At 44.7% G+C, this 19,952-nt stretch overlaps 1 protein-coding gene across 1 annotated transcript; it reads left to right on the forward strand.

Moving 5' to 3' along the window:
* The first annotated feature begins 370 nt into the window (after positions 1 to 370).
* rbm42 (RNA binding motif protein 42) lies at positions 371 to 9,892 on the forward strand. The gene is made up of 12 exons (XM_004077636.4): positions 371 to 679; positions 1,346 to 1,402; positions 2,158 to 2,293; positions 2,418 to 2,487; positions 3,705 to 3,773; positions 4,375 to 4,529; positions 5,254 to 5,418; positions 7,152 to 7,286; positions 8,667 to 8,784; positions 9,187 to 9,284; positions 9,513 to 9,609; positions 9,689 to 9,892. Exons 2-12 carry the CDS (start codon positions 1,347 to 1,349, stop codon positions 9,799 to 9,801), a joined length of 1,212 nt encoding a protein of 403 aa, XP_004077684.1. The 5' UTR covers positions 371 to 679; position 1,346; the 3' UTR covers positions 9,802 to 9,892.
* The last annotated feature ends 10,060 nt before the right edge of the window (positions 9,893 to 19,952 follow it).

Raw genomic sequence — 19,952 nt, forward strand, 5'->3', positions numbered from 1 at the left:
ATATGTGGATTATTTCTGATTCTAGAGATCCAGTAAACCCAGGTGAAGTCTGACGGACTGACTCTTTTGATGGAAAATGCCAGTTTTGGCAGAATAATGAAACTGGAGAACACGTGCTGTTGAGGTGTAATAAATCCTGGAGACAGGAGGGAAGCATTTCAAACACAAATGAGGAATTTTTTTAACTAAATGCGCAGTCTATACAGTTTTATAGGTAATGAATGGAGTCACGGATATTTGATTAAATTTCGGTGAAAAACGGGATACTGGGAGGATGCGTCTGGGGGAGAAACAGGTTCAACACTCCAGACCAGCTGGTGGCGCTATTGCGTCGTGACGTTACCGATCGCCAAAAAAAAAAAAAAAAAAAAAAAAAAAGAAGAAGCAGCAGGAGAAGAAGAAGACGAAGAGCAGGCCGGGAATCTCCAGCGATAGGAATCATCTTAGCCGGTGGACTCTGCCCATGACTCCCGCTCTTGTCTTGCTGTAAACGGCCTCTATAACAGCCCCTCACCTGGAAGCATCGGACAGCAGCGGCGGAGCTCAGAGCTGCGGCTTCTGGGAGCTGTGGGGCGCGCGCACGGCTAACCGAGCTAGCTACTGGAGATCAGCGTGAAGAGAGCACGCACACACATACACACACGGTTGCTGCGGGATCGGAAACTCCTCTGAACGCCAAGTGAGCATGCGCCTGACACCTGTTCCTCACGTACCTGCTGACATCAACTGATGTCTGATCCGTAGCGGGTCTTTTAGTTTTGGTGATATACCGTCATCCTTTGCGGCCACAGCAAACCTCGAGAGTTGAAAACCAATCTAAACTGCAAGCTTTGGTGTTTCTCTGCACCGTTTCGAGCTGGACTCTGCTTTAAGAGACTTCTGAACTGCTTCAGTCCAGAGACTGTCTGGCTCGCTAAACATGTCAAAAGAAGCTGGAGATCCAGACCTGCACGTGTTTGTCATGAATCCGGTCTTCTGACACCAGAACACAGAGGAGATTCACCAAGAATCTCCAGGATCATTGGAAATCACTGGGATTTTCAGTAATTCTCAGGAATCATCTGGATTCTTTTCATCACTGATTTGATCTGAAATTCCACTGGAACCATCACAATTAGAGCATCATCAGATCTTCAGGATGTTAGGCGTTTATTCTTAAATCATTTGCTTGTTTTGACCTGAAGTTGGGTATCACCTAAGGGAACTGCAGCAGCTTCTTTGATGTTTGATTAAAAAACGTAAAGCGGCGACTTTCAAACTGTGATTTTCTTTGTTACACATTCAAACATATGAACATCTTTATCACCAGGATCTGCATGTCTAACTTTTTTTTCTTTTCTTGCAGCATGGCGGCCAAATCTGGAGATGAACGTCTGAAGGAAATGGAGGCTGAGATGGCGCTGTGAGTTCAGCTTCACGGATGACCTTTTTGCAAATCCCCCCACCCCTTTAGTTTAAAAAAAAAAAGGCTCTCCAGACAGCTTCAGTTTTTGTTCCATTTGTTCCATTCGTCCATCCATCTTCTGAATCTGCTGAATGCCTTTCGGGGTCACGGGGTTGCTGGAGCCTGTCCCAGCTACTGCTGGGAAAGGGCGGAGTACACCCTGAACAGGTCACCAGTCTGTTCCAAACTCACATGCACACCTAGGGACAATTTAGAGACACATATTAACCTCTGAAGCATGGTTTTGGACTGTAAGAGGAAATGGGCGTGTCTGGAGAAAACCCACGCACGGACGAGGAGAACATGCAAACTGCACACTAAAATGTCCCAGCTGGGATTTGAACCATGACCTACTTACTTTGCAAACACACTACTCCACCATGCAGCCCCTTTTCATTGATGGGTCAGCCTAAATGATTTCTTTGCTCCTCTCCTTGACCTTGTTGCCAAGCGTAGAGAAGAAGCAGGAAGTGTAAATGTCTGCAGAATTAAATTCATCTTTGCACCGACGTAAACATGCAGCATATAGAAAAGTTGTAGTGCGACTACAAACATGTGAAGATGGACTACAATAAGCCCATTTGAGTACAGGAGTCCTGTTCACCAGTGGGAGGCCTTCAGTCAGAGGCTTCTACAGTGAGGGGGGAGGGCGTTTTATTTGTTATGTACGTGTTTTCTCCTCCAGCAGTAAAAAAGCTGTAATGTCTCTGCAGTTTTGAGCAGGAGGTTCTTGGTGGACCAGTACCGCTGTCAGGAAGCCCCCACGTCATGGAGCAAGTTCCGGTGGCTTTGGCCGTCTCAGCCGTTCCTATGGTGCGGCCCATTATCGGCACCAACACTTACAGACAGGTCTGTGTCATCAGCCTTTCTCTGAGAAGATTCAGGATGATGATGATGATGATGATGACTGCAAGCATTTCCTGACTTTCTCCTCTCTGGGCGGCTGAACTTCTTCTTGATGGGTTTCCTCCAGGTCCAGCAGACGCTAGAGGCCCAAGCTGCAAGCTTTGTAGGTCCTCCTCCACCCACCTTCATGGCACCAGGTCAGGAACCCACGGAAACATGGCTATCGATGTCTCAACCTATTGTTTCTTCAAGAATACTTTTTAAGGAAGCTATGGGAGTAACAGGTGGAGATTTCTCCCTGGCATTTCTCCAAAGTGTGTTTTCTAGGTTCTAGCTGCACGTGTCTATGTGCAGCCAAAGCCCCCAGTGTAGCTCTATGTATCCAAGGCAACCACTGTGTTGCCATGGCAAAGCTCTGAGAAGAGCAGCATGGTGATATTTTGTAGACGCATCAGTAAAGAGAACTCTGCTTCATTTCCACTCTCACCTGGCCCCATCTGATGAGCTCTCTGGTTTTTGAATTCCATTTTCCATGGATTCAGCATGAAGATCAAACTGTAGGTCAGCTGAGGTGTTCAGAAATGTTGGGTTGATCTGAAAGCAGCCTTCTTGTGGGTGGTCTTCATGTTCTGTACAGATTCTGTGTGGGGTTTAGGTCTGGGGGGTGGGGGGCTTCTTTAATGTGGGAAGATCCTGCTGGAAAGTGAAGCCATCATTTTCAGTTTTCTGATGCAGTCTAGTGCTTGGAGACGCGCTCTGGTCAGCTTCCATGACGATGACCTTCTGTCTGTCGGCCTCTGAGTTCAGACTGTGAATGAAGTTCTACTAGGAAAGTGCCGGGCCTGCAGTCTCCTCCATGGCTGTGTGATCCAGACCCAGTTTACAGACTGAAGAACCCGTCACAGTCTCACGTAAAGATCTTTAGAAATGGGTTTTGGCAGGTTTATCAGTGTGGTCATGGCGGTTTATGTCATCACAGTAGCTGCATTTCCATTGACTATGAAATGGCACAAATTGGATTTGCCATTATAAATTCACGCCTAACAAGAGATTTGAGAAAAGAATTTATTGGAAAAACGTTTCTACATTTGGTGGAGGTGGTTTTTAGGATTAAATGAGTCACAGGACCTACAACCGGACGGCGACGCGCTTCTTGGTAGGAACTGGCTGGACAGCGGGCGCCACCAGAGCTCCCACAGCCCCACACAGCTCATCCAAAGTTGAGCGTGTCATGTGGAATGTTTTTTTACATTCCAGAATTTGGATGACGTTTTCTGCGTGTGTGTGTGTGTGTGTGTGTGTGTGTGTGGGGGGGGGGGGTGGGTGTGGGTGTGTGATGGAAACACGGGTAGTGAGGCTCACACCCCCCTTGGTTTTCCTTCACTCACTGTTTATGTGACTCCATCTCTCACAGGTCCACCGTCTCGTCCTCCTCCCCCCATTTTGAGACCGGCTTTCGTCCCACACATCCTGCAGCGTCCTGGTAGGACAACCTCTTGCTGTCACACACTGATATATGTTTCGCTGCCTAACACTGGTGCGAACCTGCAACCGCCGGGAGCAGGGTGGGGTGTCTGTCCCAAGGACATTTTGACACATGGACAGGCCAGGACGGAATTAAACCTGCAATCCTACAATCACAGGCACTTCTCTAACTCTGGAGCATGGCCGCCTAACACACTGAGGTTAGGTTGGGCGATGGACGGGTCCACTCCTGCGTCCTTAGTGGAGAGCATGTCGGCAGAGATGGTCAAAGTTTTCCCTCCTCCTCCTCCTCCTTAAATGAATCTGTTAGTCACTGTTTTACTTCTGTTACTAAACTCTTGGTTACTTTTTGTCTCGAAATCTTATCCACATGTTATAAACTTGAAAGATGAAAATCCCTGTTTGACTGTTAGATGATGACTTCACCCGTCAGACCAGAATCTACGTCTTTTGTCCTGGCACGTGTGTTGGTGTGTGCACATACCTGTGCACGAGGGGATCTGGTGGTTCAGGATGGACGGCATCCAGAAAGCTGGTGTGGGTGTGTGTGTGTGTGTCACAGCTTGAGGTTCTCTCCTGTGTTCCTGCTGTCTGTTCAGGTGGACAAAGGCTGCCAATGATGCGTGGACCCCCAGTCGCGCCCCCTTTGCCCCGGCCTCCTCCCCCGCCCCCCATGATGATGCCTCCTCCGCTGCAGGGTCCCATCCTTCAGGGACCTTCTCAGTCTCTTCAGCACATGGGTGCAGCTCCTCAGGTCAGAGTTGGTCCTGCAGGATTTCAGAACTAACGATGCCTGAAAGAAATGGAAGTATTTAGGATTGCTAGTCCAGTCTAATCCCCCATTTATTCACTGAAGGTCCATAAGAGAAGTAGCTTTGGTCAGTCAGGAAAATAGAAAGTCAGGTTTGAGGAGCTGCTGATGATTGAGTTGGTGAGCCTCAGTTCAGACAAATCAAATTAAAAAATAATTTCAACAGCTAATAATAACAAGTTTAACCATGAGAAGAGTTGAAGGTTCAAACCTGAGTGTGACAGGCAAGACAAGAGGAATAGAATGAACGCAGTTCATGGTTTGACTCTGGAATTGAGACTTTTCCATCCCAGTTTCAAGACAATAACCTTTGATCATATTCAGTGATACAATCATTTGTTTTCATTCTCATTCTTTTGTCATTTAACTTGGTAACAAAAACAAACACATCAGTGAACAAACATGAAGTCGTGTTTGTGTTTTTCCATCAAATGTCTCTAAATCTTTGATGGTCCCTCAGCTATAAGGTCCACATGTCTGTAGACCGATGCATCTTTGTTAGTTTGTGTTCGGAAAAGCCTCGATAAAGATGTCTGCTTTATAGATCTGTGTTGGTCTGCATCAGTGACCAACATATTACATGAAGGAATGATCAGTGCCCCTCCCCTTTTTTAAATAGGTGTGACAGTATGGACATTTCTTATAAATATTTGATTTATTTACTCAGGTTCCTGACATGGTATCTATGGCTCCATCTCCAAGATCAATGGCTCCACTCTCCATGAAACCTTCACCATCCGTCATCCAGGCAGCTCCAACGGTTTACTCGGCTCCTCCTGTCACGCTGGGTCATAAGAAGGTCGACGCCCGCACCCAGAGGCAGGCCAGAATGGTACCCACCTCCTTTCACCACAACACTAGTCTGTCCAGCTTCCTACCCAAAGAAAACAGGAGGCCCTCTCCTTCATGTGGTCTACACAACACAACATGCGGTCTGCACTACACAACATGCGGTCTGCACAACACAACATGCGGTCTGCACAACACAACATGCGGTCTGCACTACACAACATGCGGTCTGCACTACACAACATGCGGTCTGCACAACACAACATGCGGTCTACACAACACAACATGCGGTCTACACAACACAACATGCGGTCTGCACTACACAACATGCGGTCTACACAACACAACATGCGGTCTGCACTACACAACATGCGGTCTGCACTACACAACATGCGGTCTGCACTACACAACATGCGGTCTGCACAACACAACATGCGGTCTGCACAACACAACATGCGGTCTGCACAACACAACATGCGGTCTGCACAACACAACATGCGGTCTGCACAACACAACATGCGGTCTACACTACACAACATGCGGTCTGCACTACAAAACATGCGGTCTACACAACACAACATGCGGTCTACACAACACAACATGCGGTCTGCACTACACAACATGCGGTCTGCACAACACAACATGCGGTCTGCACTACACAACATGCGGTCTGCACTACACAACATGCGGTCTGCACTACACAACATGCGGTCTGCACAACACAACATGCGGTCTACACAACACAACATGCGGTCTGCACTACACAACATGCGGTCTGCACTACACAACATGCGGTCTGCACTACACAACATGCGGTCTGCACAACACAACATGCGGTCTGCACAACACAACATGCGGTCTGCACAACACAACATGCGGTCTACACTACACAACATGCGGTCTGCACAACACAACATGCGGTCTGCACTACAAAACATGCGGTCTACACAACACAACATGCGGTCTGCACTACACAACATGCGGTCTGCACTACACAACATGCGGTCTGCACTACACAACATGCGGTCTGCACAACACAACATGCGGTCTGCACTACACAACATGCGGTCTGCACTACACAACATGCGGTCTGCACTACACAACATGCGGTCTGCACTACACAACATGCGGTCTGCACTACACAACATGCGGTCTGCACTACACAACATGCGGTCTGCACTACACAACGTGCGGTCTGCACAACACAACGTGCGGTCTGCACAACACAACGTGCGGTCTACACAACACAACGTGCGGTCTACACAACGCAACATGCGGTCTACACAACGCAACATGCGGTCTGCACAACGCAACATGCGGTCTGCACAACGCAACATGCGGTCTACACAACGCAACATGCGGTCTACACAACGCAACATGCGGTCTACACAACGCAACATGCGGTCTACACAACGCAACATGCGGTCTACACAACGCAACATGCGGTCTACACAACACAACATGCGGTCCACACAACATGTGGTTTACACAACGCAACACAACACAATATGTGGTCAACACAATATGTGGTCAACACATGTGGTCCACACAACACATGTGGTCTACACAACACAGCATGGCGTCTACACACGGCAACGTGCGGTCCACGAACAGTTACAGGTTTTCTTCACATTGCAGCGTGTAGTCTACACAATGCAATGTGTACATTACACACTGTAACATGGTGTCTACACACCGCAGCGTGTCGTCTCTTCCGGAGCTTCTGGGTGTCAGCATTTGGAGCAGGTTCTGCAGCTTTTGTTGTGTTTCCTTCAGGAAGAGCTGGCAGCGCGGGTTGCAGAACAGCAGGCAGTTGTGACGGCAGCAGGTCTACTTGACAGGAAGGACAGTGACGACAGCAACACAGTGATCGGTCCCAGCATGCCAGAGCCTGAGCCCCCCCACCCTGAGGTGAAGTCACTGTGCTCTCATTGTGTGGCTGCAGGCCTTCCAATAATATCCAACTGAAGAAACTAATCTGTTTTTCCGCTTGTGACATATCAGAATATTAGGATGTAGAATGTCCGTTTAAATGATCATGTCTTTAAAGGAGCATCTCCTCTGGTCTCTGGTAGGTTTGTTTGATACGGATTCAGGTCTGATTTGGTTTCTTCTTTCTGCTTCGGGTCTTCTTGGTTTGGCTCACCTCAAACTGAACTCTGGGGGAAACCAAACAGTCCCATGTGGTGGAGATCCACATGTTCTGCTTAAAGACAAGTCATGTGGAATGTCACATGACTTTGTGAAACAAAAGCATCATCAATCCCGTCTCCATGTCTGGGTTCATGACATCATGGCAGAGATTCTCCCAGTACGGTCAGCGTCTTGTACTGCAGGTGCTGCGTCTGAATGACGGACGCTTTCAGCGGTACTTCTGTCTCTCTGAGACCCAGTTTGATGATCAGCTGCCCTGCATTGGTCTGAGGAGGGAAAAATGAGAATACATTTAGAGGAACTTTGCATTATTGCCTTGATTGAAAAAAGAAAAATTTAAAGTTCAGGAGGGGAAAAATCAGATTCTCCTCTGTGTTGGTTTTGGACTCCACCTGCTGATGACATCATCAGCACAACACATGCTCAAAGCTGAGTCACTGATTGGTTAATGCAATGAGTCTTCTTAACCACAGTTCAGATATTTGAACTCTGGATATGCTGTGAAGCCCAAAACGAGTCGTGGCGCCCAGAATGCGCTGCTGCCAGACCAACGTAGGAGCTCTGATCGCTCTGACTCACCCCAGAAACTGGCCTCACTAATCTCCACAAGAGAAGACTTTTTGGAGAAGGATAAAGCCTCAAACGTCAGAAGCTCACATGTGGAGCAAATGACTACCGAGCCTAGGTGTCATTCCAACACCTGATTCCACCAGATGGGAAAGGGGAAACAAAACTACCATGCCAAGTCAAACCTAAAGGTCATTTGCACATCGGTGCTGCGATACGGTCAACTTCTGTAGAATCTCACCTAAAGGAAACATTAAATGAAACAAGTGGTCCTGAAACTGACCCCCGAGGTGCAGTGAGGGTGAAAAGAAACAATTCAGAGGAGGGGCCAACCCAGCAAGAGCTGCAAAGTTAGAACGAAACCAATCATGATCCGAGGTCTCCCAGGCCACCGACTTCTCTTCTAATGAGTCTGAAAGTAGGCTCTAATCAAATGCTGCAGGTCTGTGTGGCAGCAGAACCACTGTCTGGTTCTGTAGGGCGGTCCCTATGTGGTACCGCTGCCCACTGATGGTTAAAGAAACGGAGGTAGAATTGAGTTGTGATGGATCCGTGTGTTTATGCTTCTAGCCGGTGGAAAGCGTTACAGAGGACAAAAAGAAAGGAAAGTCGGAGAAGGTGAAGAAGTGCATCCGAACTGCAGCAGGAACCACCTGGGAGGACCAGAGTCTTTTGGAGTGGGAATCAGGTAAAAGGAGGCTCATGACGCTGGAGGACAGTAGGCTGCCACAGAACCGCACACAGAACCAAAGCAGTTCCTTAAAGCACAGTCACACGAGTGTCCGTCTGAGGAACACTCGCTTCATCTGGAAATGTAGAAGCTTTTTCCACAGATGAAAAAAAAACACCAACATTTATACAGAATCCAAGTTTGTTGTATATTTATAACACTTTCTAACCTTCAATAAAACCCAAACCGCTTTCCAGTCGGTCCCACTCCCCCAGGCTCACAGCCACACTCTGATCAGGGAACAAACGAGAAAAGCCGGCTCGGTACTTTGAACTGAACCGTCTGGGTTTGTTCAGTCAGACCCGCTGCGTAGCTGACCGACACGCTGACCCCTCCCACGCCTGCTCTTGTCTTCAACAGACGACTTCCGCATTTTCTGTGGAGATCTTGGGAACGAGGTGAACGATGACATCCTGGCCAGAGCCTTCAGCAGATACCCGTCTTTCCTCAAAGCCAAGGTGAGCTGCTCTACCGCTGTGGTAACTCCTCCTCAACAGGACCGAACTGAAGAAGAGTTGGCCTCAGTGGAGGGAGTCCATCTTTGTTGAGGCTGGAGTCAGTGTGCAAACATTTCTAGTGTTATTTGAGTGTTCACAGTGAAGACAATCCCTCCCTGCTGCATGCCTGAATCCACCTTCTGTGGGACTGAATCCGTTCAGGAGAACTCAGGGTGTTGTTGTCAACAGGTGGTCAGAGACAAACGCACTGGAAAAACCAAAGGATACGGCTTTGTGAGCTTCAAAGATCCCAACGACTACGTCCGTGCCATGAGGGAGATGAACGGTGAGCGTGTCCTCACAGGCCTGCGGCATCCGCTCGCACTGTGGAGTCTGACCCGCCCTCTTCTGTGCCGCTTTTGCAGGGAAGTACGTGGGCAGCCGGCCCATCAAGCTGAGGAAGAGCATGTGGAGGGACCGCAACATCGATGTGGTGCGCAAAAAACAGAAGGAGAAGAAGAAACTGGGCCTCAGATAGGCTGGGTGTGGGGATGTCACCAGCACACGTCCCTGAGTTTCTGTTCACATTTGTTTGTTTTACCTCAATAAAGCGTCATCTTTACCTCGGACGTGTGGCCTCTTCTTCCGATGGATGTAACTTCTGCATGAAGGCAATCGATGCTTTATACATCTGTAAACGTCAATGTGGGTCTTACAAACATCCAGAGGAGACCCGCGGGCCGAGTCGTGCGGGAGCACACAGCCACAGGTTCTACACAGAGACCTCCAGCGGGCTCAGTCTAAAACCTGGAGCTGGAACCCACAGATGGTTTCAACAAATCATCACAGAACAGGAGTGGGTACTTTGATGTTCTTTGGTTGCTGTTTAAAGGGATGCCATCTTTCAGCTACGCTAGGCAAACATTTGGAGTGGGAATTTGAGCCCCTGAAGTTCTGAATTTGGGCCCCTGTAACACAATGACCCACTCTGTCTACTTCTTCTTCTTCTTCTTCTTGTGATTTTATTGGCGGGAGGCACTAACGTGAAGGTGCATTACCGCCACCTACTGTGTTGGAGTGTGGGTCAGAGTGGGGATTACCTAACCAAATGTAACTTAAAAAAAAAAAAAAATAAAATAAAAAAAAAAAAATTAAATAATAAACTAAATTCTCCTCAATAACCTAGTTCTTTTCAAAAAACCTATAATCGCACCATTGAAATTCTCCTCCCCTCCCAAAAGCTTCTTTAAAGTCATTTGCTCACCCTCTATCATCCGTACCCTACTTTCCAGTTGTCGTCTTTCCTCCCTATACAGTTCACACTGACATAGCACATGCTCCACCGACTCTTCCCCTCTCCCGCACTCACACAAACCAGTTGGATGTTTCCCTATCAAATGCAATGTATTATTTAAACCAGTGTGTCCCATCCTCAACCGTGATATTATGCAGCTATCTCTGGTGTTTACTCTGACATTCATACCTCTCCCTACTCTGTCCTGAATACTAAATAGATGTCTTCCTTTCCTCTCCCTTTCCCATTGTGTCTGCCATTCTTCCATAATACGCCTCCTAACAATTGCCCTAAATTCTGTCCTATCTAATGGAATTTCCATCTCTATTCCCCGTTTCAATGCCCTTTTTGCCAGGAAGTCAGCCATTTCATTTCCCTCCACCCCCCTATGTGCTGGTACCCACATGAATCTGATGTTTATTTTCAAGTTTGCCAACCTGATCAAACTCTCATAAATTTCATATAAAATATCTGATCTGCTCTCAGAATTGTATGACTTCAGAGACATCAAAGCTGACAATGAATCTGAACAAATTATACCATCCCCAATTCTGTTCTGTTCTAGCCAGTGTAAACTATATGATATTGCCAACATTTCAACTGTAAAAACTGAAAGATCCTTTGACGTCTTAACTCCAACAGATTTGTCCAATGTAGGGATACAGAAAGAAAAACCAGTTCGCATTGTTGCTGGGTCTTTAGATCCATCTGTATATATGGGTATAAATGAAGCGTGGGCTGTGTCTAATCTGTCTGCTGTTAACTCATCCCAGTTTCCCTTCCCTTTTCTATCCTCCATTGTTCTATGGAGATACAAATCCACTTGCGCAGTTGGAAAAATCCAGAAAGGAGTGGTCGGGTACAAAAACGTCTTAACTAGGGTTTTGCCATGAATATTTGCTTTTTTCGCTAACCTAGCTAATTTCCAAGCAGCACTTTCATTTGTCCCATTATCACTTTCCCAACAAGGATCAATAGCCCTCCTAACCATGTTCTCTACATCTACACAACCCTGTATTTTCACCCAATAGTTAAGCATCAGCTGTTTAATTCTTAGTTTCAATGGTAGCTCCCCCATTTCAACTTGTAATGACACAGCAGGAGTTGACCTCATAGCCCCAGTGCATATTTTCAAAGCCTGATTTTGGATGACTTCTATTTTATGTAATAATGTTTTGCACGCTGTATTGTAAACAATAATTCCATACTCTGTGACTGACCTAATCATTGTAATATATATTTGTTTTAAAGCCTGTGCACTAGCTCCCCACCCAGTACCTTTCAAGCATCTCATTATATTTATGACTTTCTTACATCTCCCTACTATACTATCAATGTTCTCTCTCCATTTCAATTTTGTATCCAATATAACACCCAGGTACCTAAAACTATGTACTTGCTCAATTGCTTCTCCATATAACCTTAAGTTCAAAACAGTTCCACGTTTCCTAGTAAAAACCATGCATTTTGTTTTAGTTACTGAAAATTTGAATCCCCAGTCATAAGACCAGTTTTCCACCTCCGTAATCGCGTCTTGTATTTTTCTCTCCACATAATGAATATTTCTTCCCCTCTTCCACAAGGCTCCATCATCTGCAAATAGTGCTTTCCCAAATTCACATCCAATTGAATTAAATATATCATTAATCATAATTGAAAACAACACAGGGCTAATCACACTACCTTGTGGGGTTCCATTATCCACTACGTACCTATTAGAAAAGGACTTTCCTATCCTAACTTGAACATATCTATCAAACAAAAACCCCTTAATCCAATTATAGATTCTTCCATTAAGTCCTAACGTACCTAATTTTATCAATAAACCCTCTTTCCAGACCATATCATAAGCCTTTTCAATATCAAAGAATACCGCCACCAAATATTCTTTATTTACTTGGGCTTTCCTAACGTCTGCTTCTAGACAGATTACAGGATCCATTGTCCCTCGACCTTTCCTAAAGCCATTCTGATATGGGGACAGCAAATTTTTACTTTCCAGGTAATACTGCAATCTCTCATTTATCATTCTTTCCATCACTTTACCAACATGTGATGTGAGTGCTATAGGCCTGTAATTTTCTGGGCTGCTCGGATCTTTCCCAGGTTTTAATATGGGAATAACCACCGCCTCTTTCCAATTGGTCGGCAATTTACCTTCACTCCAGACCCTATTATACATGTCCAATAATTTCAATTTCATTTTCCTACCTAAATGTTTTAACATAACATAACTTATACCATCCCTACCGGGTGATGTAATTTTAGATTTATGTAGTGCTAAATCCAATTCAAAGCAGGTAAACGGAGCATCCATGGTTGTCAAATAAGTGTTATCATCAAAGTCCTTGTAGTGCCGTTCCCTAATTTCATCTCTCCTCCCTTTCCTATACCCTGACAAATTCTCATTACTTTGACTTCTCACAAAAGTTTTAGCCAACATTTCTGCTTTATCCGTATCCGATATCGCCAGGTCATCACCTATTTTCAATACTGGATATTGTAACTCCCTCCTTATACCCTTCATTTTTCTAATCATTCCCCAAACCGTATTAACTGGAGTTGTTCGACCAATTTTATCACAAAAAGCCCTCCAGTACTCCCTTTTCTCCTTTTTAATAATCCTTCTTGCCTGTGAACAAAGTCTCTTATAATTCAACAGATTTTCATATGTGTGTGTCCGTTTTAAGAGTTTCAAACCCTTATTCCTATTCTTAACTGCTATCTTGCAGTCTTCAGTCCACCATGGAACATTTTTCCTCGTCATAGTTGCTTTACTTCTCGGAATTGTTTTTTGCGCCGCTGAAATTATTAAATTTCGAATTTTCTTTTCCATTTCTTCAGCCGTACTCTCCATACTAATGTTTGAACATTCCTCATCACACATAAAAGTAAATTCACCCCATTTTGCTTTATGAAAAAGCCATCTTCCTTCCTTTCCATTACTTGGTGGTTCTCTATCACCACCAACCCTAGAGAACACAGGATAATGGTCACTCCCCATTGTGCTGTTGTGTACATTCCACTCACTACCCCCTGCCAAAACGTTTGAAACAAAAGTAAGATCTAGTGCTGACATATTCCCTGTTCGAACATCAGTTCTTGTTCCTCTCCCATCATTGAGACACACCAAGTGTAATTCATCCATCAAATCCTCTAATACCTCACCATTAACATCTGTCACCTTCCCCCCCCATAATGTGCTATGTGCATTAAAATCCCCACAAACAATGACATGCCCATTGTCTAGATGAATAATTGATTTAAGAAGACTGAGATCTAACTTTTTGCATGGATTATAGTAATTAACAACGTTTATTCTCCCCAGACCAATATAAATTTCAATGCCAATAAATTCTTCTTGTGTCCCTATCTTAATCACCCTGTAATTGAAATTATTTTTTATAAATGTGGCACAACCACCCCCACCTCCCTCTGCTCTATCACACCGGATTCCCGTATATTGGGAAATTCTAAAATCTAAATTTGGCCTTAACCACGTCTCTTGAATACATATAATATCTGGTTTTTGATCCAGGTCATCTATACACTTTTTCAATTCCTGTCCATTTGCCAATAAGCTCCTTGCATTCCATTGAAGTATAAGAACCATTTACTATCCCACACTTCCCACCTCCTGACTAGACTGGGCACTAAGGTTATTCCGAACCTCTTCCCATGTCAACTCATTGATGTCCAAATGGTTCGCTGCTGCTTTTACAATGATTTGTATTCTTTCTGTTTTTGATTTAGTTTCCATCGTTGCATTTATAACTCCAGCTACAAACGTGACCAGTTTCTTCAAATCTATCAAAACTCTCCCCTCAACATTCCTGTCCTGTATACTGTTTGGCACTTCGTGTATGACTCCTGCCTGTCTATCAGAACTTTTACCAACCATTTTAACTGCATCTGCATATGAGATTCTATGTAGTACTCTGGTTTTTTGAATATGGACTTCTCTCCTCATAACCTCACAACCTGCATATGCAGCACTATGGTCCCCCCCACAGTTACAACACTTTGGTTTCATCTTGTTTCCACAGGACTCATAGCCATGATCTTCTCCACACCTAGGACACCTCTGCTTGCCTTTACATACAGCAGCAGTGTGTCCAAATCTCTGGCAGTGAAAACATCTAATGGGTTTAGGAACATATTCCCTCACAGTATAAGACATGTATCCCAGGGACACTCTGTCCGGAAGGCTCCTTCCCATAAATTCCAACAATATTCCCTCAGATTCCCTCCTCAAACCATCCCGAAAAACACTTAATCTCCTTGCTTCTCTTATTTCTGCCCCTCGTAGGTTAGCTTTAAATTCCGTAATAGACATTTCCACAGGTATGCCCCAAATCACTCCCCTCCGCCCCTGACCTCCCAATCCTACCTTGCTCATACTAACAATTTTATGTTTCCCCACTTCTCTCATTTTACAGGCCCTGTCCCTCTGCTCCTCACTTCTACAAACAATCAACAGGTTCCCATCTCTCAGGACTTTAGCAACTTTAATGTCCCCCACTTGATTCTTCAAGATAGTCGTCAATTTTATCGGGCTCAAAGTACTTAACCCTTGTCCTTCAGAAAATCTCAAAATGACTTTATAGCCATCCCTTCCTTCTTCATCACTGTCAGTTGACATCACTCGTCTTTGTTTTTTAGGATCAGCTCCATCAAAACTATTTCCTCTCTTTTCCCTTCCTGTTTCAATCCCAAAGCTCATCTCCATACTATCCTCACTTTCACATCCCCCGTCATCTCCCCACTCCTTCCCAGTCACAACACAGCTGTGCCTACCCGTCACCGCCTTAGCGTCCATCTTCGATTTAGCCATCAGCCCTCCTGCTAGCTCCCCCCACTCTGTCTACAACAGAAAGACCAAAAGATGCCATAAACCAGAATCACCGGGAGGGGGTGGGGGTGGGAGGCACCAGAAACACCGGGAGGGCGGGCACTTCCGGGTAGGAAGCGGCACGGAAGGTTCGAGGGAGAAGCCGCTGCAGGTTGTTCCGAACCGGTAACGAAGGACGGTCCAAAGCCTCTCGGTCCAGTTAGAGATCCGCTGAAGTCTCCTCAGAGAACTGGACCTGAGAACCGGCAGAGGAACGGGGAAAGGACGGGAAAACGGCAGGGAGACCCGGGGATCCAGGACCGAGGAAGAGGTCAAAGCCTTGAACCTGACGATGACTGAAAACCACGAAGAAGAGGCGGGAAAGCCTCTGGCTGCAGATGATGACCTCTGTCAGAACCGGATGTAAAGTCACACAGGTGAGTGGATTAATTAGGCTGAATACCTGTTCGCTGTGAGGGAGGAGGAGGGGCCAGGGACGTATCTAAAATGTCAAATGGAACTGGATTCACCTGATCCTTACGTCATTATTAGAAATAGCTTAAAGAGAGCTTTCCAATGACATAAAGATCATCCAGATAGCTCAGACATCCGAGAATGAGAAAGTTATGCCACTTTTTTTTGGGTGTGTGTGTGTGGGGGGGGGGGGGGGGGGGGGGCAGGAATGAATCCATCAGAGGATTTGATCATAGTGGATGTCTGGAGATAAACGTAGAGAAGCAGAGGGAGATGTTTGGACACGTTGAGAGGAGGAGCTGTGAGGATGAAGAGGAGACACCAGGAAAGAGAGGAAGACCAAAGAGGAGGGTCATGGAGTTAGAGGAGGAGGACATGAGGATGTTGGTGTGCGTGAGGAGGAGGTCACAACAGAAGAACTTCTGAATAAAGTCAGGCATACCTGCAGATTACATCCAGATTCTTCATGGATGTTCGTCCCTAAAGCAGAATCTCCTCTGCTTTAGGGACGAAGGACTGTCCTGACGGAGTCTGGATCCATGTCTGAGGAACTGAAATCATTCCATAAGATATTAGGCTATTGGGCTTTTACTTTTTAATTTAATTTTATTTATTTGGGGGCAGGGGGGTGATTATTAAAAATTTATGAGAAACGCTTGAAATGCATTCTTGAGCTTTATTTAACACTTCATTTAAAGATTTTCAATTTTTTTTATAGAAACACAGATACATATAAAAAGCAACTTTAGAACTGTACAGTTGTAGAGGGAAAAAAACAAGTATATACACATGTACATGCCTATGCAAATAAAAGTAAAATAAAACCTGCCAACCAGTTGCATGTGAAATACCATTTGCATATAGTTTACTCTAGGCAAATTTTTTATAAAACAGACGGAAAAAAAAAAGAACAAAAAAACAAACAAACCAAATAAGAGTCAGTTAAAAATGAACCAAAAACAGCATAAATGTTGCAACATATAAAAAACCAAAAACACACAAATACACATACGCTGCAGCTCCCTCCAAAATCGCTGATAAATTCTTTAAAACCCCTGCCTCATGCAAATGGCAAACCCTCAATATATGTAATGAAAGGAACCCACATTTTATGATATTTGCCCATTGAGCCCTGTATACTATACCCAAGGTATTCCATTTGTAGACGCATCATAGCTTCTCTCACCCAGGGGGATGTTTATCCTTCCACTTCACTAGGATCAGTCTTCGTGCCAGGAGAGACAGAAAAGCTATTGCATTCAATAGCTTAGGCCCAAACACTGTTGTAAATGGATTGGGATCTATTTTCCTCCCACACAGATGTGAGAAAGTTTTTAAAGCAGAGTCCCAGAACTTATCCACGGCAAGTACATGACCAAAACATGTGACTCATCGTGGCAGGTGACTGGTTACATCTTGGTCATCCATCGTCACCGCTGTTGTATATCTTTGCCAGCTATGCCTTTGTTAAGTATGAGTGATGAAAAACTTTGAATAGTGTCAAACTGTGTCTAATGTAGATGGATGTTGGATGTATGAGAGTATTACTTATGTTCCAGATTTCCTCTGGAATCTCTGAATTCAAGTCTTGCTCCCAGGAGTTTTTCAACTGATTTAGCGACGTAGGATCAATGAGATGTAGTGGATTATATATTTGTGAAATCTGACCTCTGGTGGTGGGTTGAGGCTGCAGGCAATTTTCGAAAGAACCGGGGAGCGGTTGTGTTGGATAGGTAGTGTGAAGTGTGTCCCTACAAAGCTGCGAACCTGTAGGTATCAAAAAAAAAAAAGAGACTTGGGAATATCAACATTTTTACATATGTTTTCAAAAGAAACGAATGAGCATTTTTGAGCTCTTAAGTGTATTATAATTAGGCCTGCATAAAAAATTGGAAATTTGGCGTTATCGCGATATTAAGCTGTGCAATACACATATCGCAAAAGTTGGCGAAAATTGTGATAAATGTTGCTAAAACAATCTTATGGCAGCTTGAAGAGTTTAAAAATCAAATAAATCCCTGTACGCATTTGACCAATCGGATGGACTCATTCACGTTGTTTACCAATCAGATGGACTCCTTTTATGTTAGATGTTCGCTTCCTATGTAGACGAGGGTCATTTGATGGATAATTTAAATTATATTGACTCTAATTTGAATTAAACTGTTGCATTGAAATGGAAATTATGTTTTTGGTTGTTTTGCTATTTGTTCATGTATCGCAAGCTATATTGTCATCGCAATATTGATCACTAATATCGCAAATCGCGGGTTTTCCTCATATCGTGCAGCCATAATTATAATGTTCATTCCTCACAGAACACCTGAAAAGTGTATAAAGTGTGTAGTGTTTTACAGCCTTAAAACATCTATAGAATAAATGAGTAAATCAGACTACTTTGTAAATTTTCCCTATCATGGGGCATGTTCAGAGTGAAATTCCTGCAAAAACAAGGGACGACTATACTAAAAATGTAATTACAGCATTTAGTAATTATCAAAAGCTTTTATTGACAGACACACTAACTTTATGGAACGACTCAATATTTGCAGTGTTGACGCTCTTTTTTAAGACCTCTGCACAGCTCACTGGGATGCTGTCAATCATCTTCTGGACCAAATCCTGTATGATGGTGGTCCATTCTTGCTCTATCAATGCTTGATCTTTATCAGAATTTGTGGCTTTTTGTTTGTCCACTCGCCTTTTGAGGATTGACCACAAGTTCTCAATTGGATTAGGATCTGGGGAGTTTCTGGCCATGCACCTAATATTTTAGTTTTTCTCCCTAAGTCATTTATGCCTCATTTCCACTGAGCGGTCTGGTCCGGTATGGTATCGTCCAATACACTTCCAGGATAAAATGGACCCATCAAGCCAGACCGAACCATACCATTTTTGGGCCCTTATTGGTTATAGGTCCATAGAAAAATGAAACAGACCAGTTAGAGCGGATCTACTTTTTAAACCCGTTGATTGGTTGAAGGTCATTACGACAAAAGAAAGCTCCAAGAAAGTGACTGTTTTCCTCATCGCTGCCTGTAATCTTCTCTCAAACAACATTAAATGGTTTCTATGTACAAAGAACCAAAAGCCATGCGGTAAAATTGACCTGCTGGATGACCTCCACCTCCTTGAGATACTTAGCTATAAGACAAACCATTGGACAAAAAAATACCCACTATGGAAGCAACGGTTGGAGGCTAAAATCAAGGCAGCTCAGAGGGATGTGAGTCAGCTAATAGAGGCCCAAAGAGGTGCAATGAAAAAACCAAGTGCCTATGGCCCATACTTGAAACACAAAAAACTGGCAAACAAAGACACCTGGCCTCTAGCAGCTGCCTAAAGAGGTACACAAGAGACAATGAAGCCAGGCGGATAAACAGGCTGTTTGCAACTCAACCTGCTAAAGTTTACGCTCAGTTGCAGGGTCACTGAGTGTCAGGGTCAGCAGAACAGACACATCAAGGTTTGAAACTAAACAGTACTGGAAAGGTATATGGGAGAAAGAGGCAGCACAAAACAGCAATTCTCAATGGCTGGTCTCTGAGAAATAAACACAACAACCATCACAGTGGCATCCAAGAAAGAGCCTCATGTATTAAGAGCTGGACAGCACCAGGCCCTGACATGATACATGCCTACTGGCCAAAAAAAAACTCAATGCACTCCATGACCACCTGGCAGCACAAATGAACCAGCTGCTAAGAGCTGGGATTCATCCCGAAAGGCTTTTACAAGAATAGAATATTAGAAGAAAGCCTATGACTAAATGCTGCACATATGGACCACTAATACTTGGAGCCGTATAACATCAACATCCTTCATAGGAAACTCAATGAAGTTGTGGAAAACACCCTTGAAGCCAATGGCAAGCCATTTGCACCATCAAATGTGGCATATACCAAGGTGACGCTCTGTTCCCACTGCTGTTCTGCATAGATCTGAACCCCCTCTGCCAAATAATCAACAAGACTGGCTATGGATACCGACTCAGAAATGGGGCCACCATCAGTCACGTCCTCTACATGGATGACATCAAGCTATATGCAAAGAGTGAGCGTGACATTGACTCCCTGATCCACACCACCAG

This window comes from Oryzias latipes, chromosome 16 (genome assembly GCF_002234675.1).
Source record: "Oryzias latipes chromosome 16, ASM223467v1".
NCBI classification, from domain to species: domain Eukaryota; kingdom Metazoa; phylum Chordata; class Actinopteri; order Beloniformes; family Adrianichthyidae; genus Oryzias; species Oryzias latipes.